General features: G+C 34.1%; 1 protein-coding gene and 1 pseudogene across 7 annotated transcripts; both read right to left on the bottom strand.

The window, feature by feature from the left end:
* Positions 1–404: 404 nt before the first annotated feature.
* LOC146905394 (protein TRANSPORT INHIBITOR RESPONSE 1-like) lies at positions 405–7,030 on the bottom strand. Of its 6 annotated transcripts, XR_015019180.1 has the most exons (4): positions 5,114–7,030; positions 2,780–2,977; positions 1,730–2,152; positions 405–1,410 (listed from the first exon to the last, which is right to left on the bottom strand). XR_015019180.1 is itself a non-coding variant. In XM_085726799.1 (2 exons), the coding sequence occupies exon 1, from the start codon at positions 6,910–6,912 to the stop codon at positions 5,149–5,151; it is 1,764 nt and encodes a 587-aa protein (XP_085582925.1). In that variant the 5' UTR covers positions 6,913–7,030; the 3' UTR covers positions 1,601–2,152; positions 5,114–5,148. The 6 variants fall into 6 exon arrangements, 4 of the variants coding, with proteins under 4 accessions (XP_085582925.1, XP_085582924.1, XP_085582923.1 ...); XR_015019179.1 differs by lacking the exon at positions 405–1,410 and having other exon boundaries at positions 1,601–2,152; XM_085726799.1 differs by lacking the exons at positions 405–1,410; positions 2,780–2,977 and having other exon boundaries at positions 1,601–2,152.
* LOC146905395 (uncharacterized) lies at positions 1,601–4,128 on the bottom strand (annotated as a pseudogene). The gene is made up of 3 exons (XR_015019192.1): positions 4,021–4,128; positions 2,780–3,033; positions 1,601–2,152 (listed from the first exon to the last, which is right to left on the bottom strand). The product of XR_015019192.1 is annotated as an uncharacterized LOC146905395 (transcript).
* Positions 7,031–9,296: the final 2,266 nt, after the last annotated feature.

The raw sequence follows: 9,296 nt of genomic DNA, 5'->3' as shown, positions 1-9,296 counted from the left end.
ACGTTGTTTGAAGATATGAACATTCAAGCCACTTTAATTTCGTCAAATTTGTAGTAACTTCAATCAATGTATTTGTTATCTTTAACGTTATTCAAAGATATAAGCATTCTAGACAATTTAATTTCAATCGTTGTGCTAGAAGATGTGACCCTACCATTTCTCTTCTATAAATTTAAATGAATATACGCTTTTTTTAGTAAAAAGAAAAATGAAATTTAATGTTTTTTTAAGGGATGTGAGATTCAATGCTACGTTTTATTTTATAAGGTTGCTTTGGCATTAGTTTATTTGCTTTATATTATTAATAGTTTTTGAATGAGTTGAGTTTGGTTGGATTCTCATGACTATTCATAACATATTATAGACGTAGTAGCAAACTGACTATTCAGTAAAGAGGCGAGAAGTTAAGAGAACAAAATCAGTCAAAAGCTTCATATCATTAGCACAATGTCTATGTAGGGGACACTTACAAGCCCAAGTGAGAGTACAAAAAGATATATATAAAATATAAAAGCATGTTGTTATTACATCATCAACATAATTCTACTTACGGATCTTCAACTACTTCAACTTTGAGAAAGAAGACATCCACAGGGATCATGTAACGGGACAACATCCGAAAATGATCATTCAGCAAACAAGAATGCAAATTGATTTGAATGAAAGCCTGTTATCTTTTTGTAAGGGAAAAACCCGAGTTTGATCCCTTCCCATGCTGAACAGCTCGAGGGACAAATGACATGCCTTTAGTCTTACGGCGGCCAAAGCTAATAGAGGAAGGAGTTGAGTCCAAAGTATTCATTCTTGAGACTGCTGAAACAAGTTATCTATGGCTTTTGAATTTCAAACCGCAACCTTCCACTAAGCATCATACTTTAACGCCAAAAAGTAACATGCTAACTAGACTACACAGCAACAACAACCATTTAGGTCAGGTGAGTTACATGAAATCATAATATCGCATGAGTTACATGTAAAACGGAACTGAACATTGTTCGAAATAACCAAATGGTAAGCAGGGTTTTTCTTGTGACAATTTGTAAGATTATATATTTAAGTAAGAAAAAAAAATATGGGAGTATTTTACCAAGCAAATTTGAAGAATCCAAAAGCTAAGTTCAATATCTTACAACAAAGAAGAGAAGAAACACCCAACTAGTTAATTCTTCAATCACAAACTGAAGTGTATGATAGAAACAATAATGTATAAAATTGTTTCATGACATCACATCGAATAATATTTAGAGTTTAGACATATACTAACCTTGTCATAGCCACGCACAACTTTTAGCTTCGGTGTCCCTAGAACACTAAGAACAGGATGCAGTGTGTCCTGCATTATAGTGATTTTCAAAGGTCTCCATTGAAGCCAAACGCGATCCACACCCAACAATGGGACAGAAGACTTCCCTGCACAAAGTGCTAGGCTTCAAAATGAGGTGCACACACTGTCATTTTATCAGTATAAGTTCGAAGTTAAACACTGCCTTCTTGGACAAAGCACAGTCTTCAACAAAGGCAAGGCCTTAGTGCATGTTTGGATTCGTGGTGAATTTGATAGATTCACAATGTGTTACCGTGATTTTGGTAAAAGATATAATTTGGTGCTTCAAGAAAATCACGATACACCGTGATTACGATAACTCTCTGTGATTCCAAATATGTATTACTGTAACATCCATCAAATTTTGTTTATACACAAAAATGATTATTTAATGGGACAACATACGTAAATTATCTTTCAGCAAACAAGAATGCAGACTGATTTGAATGAAGCCTGTTATCTTTTTGTAACGGATAAACCCGAGTTTGATCCCTTCCCACACTGAACAACTCGAGGGACAAATGACATGCCTTTGGTGTTACGGCGACCAAAGCTGATAGAGTAAGGAGTTGAGTCCAAAGCATTCATTCTAGAGACTGCTGAAACAAGGTTATCTATGGCTCCATTTTCCACTTCCATCATTCCTGAAGTATCCTCCTTATGAGAAAGTTTTTTGCGTTGAGACTTCATCCTCTGTTTCTTTGAAGGCAGAGACTTATTGAAAAAGCTCGAATGATGTTGGGAATTTATGCTTCTTTGAGTCCAGATGCTGCTGCCTACTTTTGTAGCTTTTAAATTTCAAACCACACCTTCCACTAAGCATTCAACCTATATGACAGAGAAAAGAATCATGTTAAAAGGGGAAATTTAACGTGAATGCAGAAAAGTAACATGCTAGCTAGACTAAACAACAATAAAAACAATGGCGACAACCAAAGCCTTTTCTCATTAGGTGAGCGACAAAAATCACATGAAATCGTAATATCGCTATCATTGATTATCTATAACAATCGAGTCTTTAGTTCCAAATCCTTGATAACAATTTGATCTTTAGTTTTCTTCGGTTTCCCTCTACCTGAGTCTCTAGCTATTGGACTACCTTGCATTTCGTGTACCTTCTTACAAACCCAACTATGAGCTCTAAACTAACAAAAAAACAATAAAAACGATGTAAAAATAAATTCTGAACATTGTTCAAAATAACCAAATTGTAAGCAGGGTTTTCTTGTTGCAATTTGTAAGAATATAAATTTAAGAAAAAAAATATGGGAGTATTTTACTAAGGAAATTTGAAGAAACCAAAAGCAAAGTTGAATATCTTACAATAAAGGGAAGAAACACCCAACTATTTATTTCTTCAATTACAAACTGAAGTGTATGATAGAAGCAATACTATATAAATTTGTTTCATGACATCAAATTGAATCATATTTAGAGTTTAGACATATACACTACCATGTCATAGGTACACACAACTTTTGCCTGAAAGAAAGAATCAATTGCTTTGGATACATGTATGCCGAGCAAATGTGAAGTTAGGTAGACCCTAGAAACACAGAAAAGGATGCAGTATGTCTTGCATTATGGTGATTTTCAAAGTCCTCCATTGAAGCCAAACACGATCCACACCCAACAATGGGATAGAAGACTTCCCTGCGCAAAGGGAAAGACTTCGAAATAAGACGCAATCAGTCATTTTATCAGTATAAGTTTGAAGTTAAACATTGCCTTCTTGGACAAAGCACAGTCTTCAACAAAGGAAATTCCTTAGTGCATGGTTGGATTCGTGATGAGTTTGATAGATTCACAATGTATTGCCATGATTTTGGCAAAAGATATACTATGGTGCTTCAAGAAAATCATGGTCCACCGTGATTTTGTTAACTTTTCGTGATTCCAAATATACAGTTATATAATACCCATCAAATGTTGCCTTTATGCATAAATGATTGTATATAAAGTAAACATTTTCGAGAACTATAAGAAAGGTCTTTCACTGAGAAGCATGTAGAATAACAGAAAACTACAACCAGAAATGAAAATCCATCGTGGACTGTTCTCAAAGGCTAATAATCACAACGGCTTCTACAAATATCAGCTGAGATTTGAGTAAAGCCTAACAGTGCCATAAATTATCATGCTTTATTCTAATGTCTATTTTTTTTTGTCTTAACACTCTAATTCAGAGGGACAAGGGACCCTTGTAATCCAGAGTCTAGCCGATAGGTAAGTAAAATTTAGTAAAGAATTGTTCCAGCTAGGACTCGAATTCGGAAATTCTCAATCAATTGACTTTAACCGAAGCTCATTAACCATTTGACCCAAATCACATGGTTCCTTATTCTAATGCCTATTGAATATTATGAATCATATATCTAAGTAATGAGTTTTTAAAAAGATCCATGAATGCAGCCAATACAGCCTCGATCGCGATTATGTCGCAGACTATTATTTAAAACTCTGAACATGAGAACATATTAAAACCAAGTTGTTTATTTAAGCTCAGCATTTGAAAATCATATATTATCATTCATGCTTTAATCAACAATAGTAGCTCAAAAACTATTAACAATATAAAGCAAGTAAACTAAGGCCAAAGCAACCATATAAAATAAAAAGAATAAGTAACAATCCGCATTAAAAAAAAGCACAAAATAAAAAAGAATTAGAATGAAATAAAAAAAGAAGATAAAAATAAGAACCTGTTTGACAAGTTCTTGTTCGAGGTTACCGATGGCGAAGAAGGGTGAATCGGGTTTCCAAAACGGAAACTCTGAATCCGGATTCTGATTATCCAAATCCATCGTTACTTCATCAAGCGAGGACAATGAGAAGAAGTGATTGTAAACATAGGAGGATGAACATGTAACAGTAGCCACAATAATGTTCAATGTAACTTGCAATAGTGACTGAAATTTGTTTATATTTTTTTGCTTATATTAGTGACTGAAATTAGTAATTTGCAAGTTGCAACTACATCATATTATCTCAAAAACTATTCTGCTTAGATAGGAATCTCATAACCCTTCTTTATCTCAAAAACTATTTCCTAAGACACACAATGCCTAATCTATACAATAACATCATATTATCAACAATCACTGAGTTCAGATTTAGCCGAAATGTTTGAAGTCTTTTACCTCGTTTGTGCATGCTAAATGATAAGTAAACCTGTCACACCTCATAATAAAGAGGGAAAATGCTATTTATAAATCTCACTTTTGAGTTTATTGGAATAACCGGTGCCATTCATTCTGAAAATTTATATATTGTCACAGACTTCATTGCAACATCACAGGTTGCTGATAAAAATTTGAGTATGTTGTCAATGAACCATGAGATATTCATGGGCAAAGTTGAAGGATCAGAGAACAATGCAGCGAGATGTTGTCAAATGTGCATAGACAGACTACTGCATGTTCCCCGAAACTTTTAAACTGAGTTAATTAAGAACAAATAGATAAATTGAATTTATAGTTTCAACATTGAAGGAGGTGTTTGCAAATTGCAAAGTATAGCTTTGCTTATAAAATACATAAAACAAATTACAATTCTACTTCAATCACCATGACATTTATATCATTGTCAATAAAAGTGTCATACCCCAACTATCCCAAATATCTACTTCTATCAACATCGTAGAAAATGGTCAGGTCAGGTCACAATACTTAAAAAAAATCCGCAATTTTGTAGTTTTAGCACACTCCTAACATCCATGCAACAACACACGGAGACATTTTAAAATATTAATTTCACATAGAATGAAATCTTAAAACAAAAACAACTTACGAAGTTCAAAATTTTAGCACAACAATTTCAGAATACTAGTGATGAATGTATCCATGTTTTCTCAGTTGTGGGCAGTTTTTCTTCACATGTTTCACTCCTTTCTCTGTGACATCATTACAATCGTCCACAAATAGTTCCAAAAGTCCGCAACAATTGTTTGAGATCACATAGAGTGTTTCATCATCAACCTTTGTATCTGACAACTTCAACACCTCCAGCTTGGGAACTACAAAGTTCACTCCAAGTAGATTCACGCTTGAACAATGGGCTAAGTTTAAATGCGTAATATTAGAACACCTCCTTAAAACTTGACAAATGCCTTCCGATATGTGATGGCAAGAGTTCAAGTCAAGCAGCTCCAAATTGGGAAAAATGGAAGCAAACATTATGATGTTTTCATCGCTTAACCATGAATTCTCAGCCAAGTAGAGATACTTTAATTGAGGGTATACACCAAAATCCGGCAAAGAATTAGAATTCTCTACACTCTTGCTCCCAATACTTTCCATTTTGATCTCATTGAGTGAAGGACAATTCCTAACGAGTGCAAACAAGGCTGAATATGTGATCTCCCAACAGTGACTAAGGTTTATAGACACTAAATCACCTATCAACAAAGACAACTCATCAACATGGTGATCATTCAGAAAATTGGTATGTTGAAGATCCAAATGTCGCAAACCTCGACACTTAGATAACAAACCAAAGATTCCAACATAGCTATAGTCCGAGCAATTTCCGAGGACAAGCCTCGTCAAAGGTAGACCTTCCCGAGCAATAGAGTAGAGTAACTCATCAGAGATAATCAAAGACAAGAAAGCAAGAGAAGTCAAACCCTTTAAACTCACCAATGAGTCAATAAAATGTGAAGTAACTTTAAAATGTAAATAATCGTCGTCTTCTTCTAGATTAACATGATTACTGCAAAATGAAAAAGACCTCAATGTTGGTCTCTCACGGAGAGCAGAAGCAATTCCAGCAATAGTTATTTGATCACACCAAAACAAGATAACCTCCTCAAGAAGCTTACAATTGTTGAACAAGTGAAAAAGCGATTTATCGCTCAGGGGAAAGCCAGAAAGATCAACCTTACGGAGTTTGACAAGTGCAAGTGAAAGAGCCTCGACCCCATCACAATAGTTATTGTAATTTTTATCTTTATTTTTCCAATCTGAAGGGAAACTGAGGTTGAGTTCTTCAAGCAAAGGAAAACATTCCGCGATAAGAAACGTGTAAGTAGTATTAAAATCAGCAATGTAGGAACAAGTGAAAGAGGTCAAAGTTGTAATGTTTTGAGCGAAAACTCGCAAACCATTTGCGGGAATGGTGGGTTGGTTGGAAATATCGAGTGATGTGAGTTTCTTCAAAGGAAAACGAGAGATTTTGCAAAGAATTTTGTCAAGGTCAGGGTAAAGGAAAGGATAGTTGAATTTGAGAGAGGTTATGTCGGTGAATCTTTCGAAGATGGGACGTATACCTGAAGTATAGTTGACGGTGAGCGATAATCGAAGACAGTTGGTGATTGAGAGGAACTGTTTGGAGACGAGTGATAGTGAATTCAAGATAGAACCTGTGTGAGAATATAAATGGATTTTGTCCTCGTTAACGATGAATCTGAATATCAATTCCCAACATTCATCAGGTAAATCTGAAGAAATCATTTGTTGTGATGATTTCGTAGAAGAACTTCTCTTCCTTTTCCTTTTCTGTTGTGATGATTTGGTAGAAGAACTTCTCTTCCTTTTCCTTTTCATCGTGGATGTATGTGAAATTAGGGTTTTGAGGAGACGTGAAAACATTAGAAACAATGAAAAATGGATGAAAGGTTGAGGTTGGTGATTTTGGAGGAAGATGATGATGATTGTGAAGCTTTGCGTTAGGGTTTGGAAAATCACGATTCAAGACAGTGAGATGCTGCAAGCGCAAGCACTCACTTCTACTGCTTTTCAATTAAACGATGTCGTTTTCTCCACCATGTTCTCATTTTTTATTTTTTATTTTATTTTACAGAAATTCTAACCAAAACGTGTTTAAATCATTTTATGATTCTTAATTCTTAACCATCATTTCTATATTTTTTTATTTGTTAGTATAGTATATATTTCTATATTTTTTTTGAAAAAAAAAACTAATAATAATGTGAAAAGATGAATAAAAAAAATGTGAAAAGCACTTGTGTTTGGTGTTCACCTCTATATATTCTTCAGCAAGAAGAGTAGTTTAAAGCCAATTTTTGGATAAATTGCTTTATACTTTTCCTTTTATTTCAATGAATGATTTTCACATGTATTTAGTTTTTTATTTATGAGATTTCGTCGTCTTAGAACAACGTTTGATTTGTTGGTCGGTCTTGATGCAAAGTTGTTTTACTTTTCCTTCTCGTTCGGTGTCATTTCAGTTCAAATCGACATATTAACTCTAAGGCAGTGCAGATTCAATAAATGATGTTATCGTCTTCAACTTTATTCGAAGAGATAAGTATTTCAGAGACTTTAATTTCATTATGCTTTACCATAATTGTATAGTTCGATATATATACTTGGGAAAATTACACCCAGCTCCCTTAAGGTTTACTAAAATGACACCAACACCCCCTTTAGTTTTCAAACTTACACCAACCTCCTTTAAGTTCTTTTTAAATAGACAAACACCTCCCTTTTCTATTAACACCGTTAATTTTCCGTTAACCTTTTTTCTTTTAGAAATTTTTGATCAATATTTAATGGTGATTCTTGAATTGCTAGGGAGATGAAAAAAATGGCAAAAGCACCGTAAACACAACTGATAACCATTTCATTGTTGTAATCAACCAAATCCGATTCAAAAAAAATCAACCAAATCCATCATTGATAAAACTAAAAGCACTGTTAGTGCAATCAAACACAGCCGTATCAACATTATTTGTAGCAATTTAATATAGAAAAAAGCGTACAGTAGCAGATGTTGAAACATCAGTAAGGAAGCCAAACACCGACACAATTTCTCCATTGCAAATCAAAGTTATGCATAAAAGTAACTCAACACAGTTCAACAAATTCCCATGCTAAAACAGATTTTTACTCGTATTTAATTTGGTTCAACAACCTTCACTGGGGAGTTTTTTTTTTTTTTTTTTTGATCCAATTACTTGTATTTAGATTTAGTTGATTGATCATCAATGGTAAGTTTAACAATGAAGATTTTTTTTCCTGGAAAATTCCCTCAAAAAAATAAAGTTAATGGAAAGTTAACGGTGTTAATAGAAAAGGGAGGTGTTTGTGTATTTCATGAGAACTTAAGGGAGGTTAGTGTATGTTTTAAAACTAGAGGGGGTGTCAGTGTCATTTTAGTAAACCTTAGGGGAGGTGTGTGTAATTTGCCCTATATACTTCTATCAATTTGAATGAATGAATCCTTCTAAAACTAAACTAAACCAAACCAATCCGATCAACAATGAGTTGAGTTTCGTTGGAGTCATTGATTCTGCATAAAAATATTCATTCTAGTCACTGAACAGCTCGAGGGACAAATGACATGCCTTTGGTGTTACGGCAACTAGAGCTAATAGAGGAAGGAGTTGAGTCCAAAGTATTCATTCTAGAGACTGCTGAAACAAGGTTATCTATGGCTGCATTTTCCACTTCCATCATTCCTGAAGTATCCTCCTTATGAGAAAGTTTTTTGCATTGAGACTTTATTCTCTGTTTCTTTGAAGGCTGAGACTTATTGAAAAAATTCGAATGATATGTCAGGAATTTATGCTTGTTAACCAGATGCTGCTGCCTACTTTTGTGGCTTTTGAATTTCAAACCGCAACCTTCCACTAAGCATCATACTATATGACAAAGACATAAGAACCATGTTGAAGAGATTGTCACCTAAAAGAAAGATTTCATATTTTAACGCCAAAAAGTAACAGGCTAACTAGACTACACAGCAACAACAGCCATTTAGGTGAGGTGATTTACATGAAATCACAATATCGCATGAGTTACATGTAAAACGGAACTGAACATTGTTCGAAATAACCAAATGGTAAGCAAGGTTTTTCTTGTTACAATTGTAAGATTATATATTTAAGTAAGAAAAAAAAATATGGGAGTATTTTACCAAGCAAATTTGAAGAATCCAAAAGCTAAGTTCAATACCTTACAACAAAGAAGAGAAGAAACACCCAACTAGTTAATTCTTCAATTACAAACTG

The sequence above is a fragment of the Medicago sativa genome, chromosome 7 (genome assembly GCF_051527215.1).
Source record: "Medicago sativa cultivar Bolivia chromosome 7, Bolivia_mono, whole genome shotgun sequence".
NCBI classification, from domain to species: Eukaryota; Viridiplantae; Streptophyta; class Magnoliopsida; order Fabales; family Fabaceae; genus Medicago; species Medicago sativa.
The sequence above is the reverse complement of the archived record's forward strand: the minus strand, read 5'-3'. Positions and strand labels throughout refer to the sequence as shown.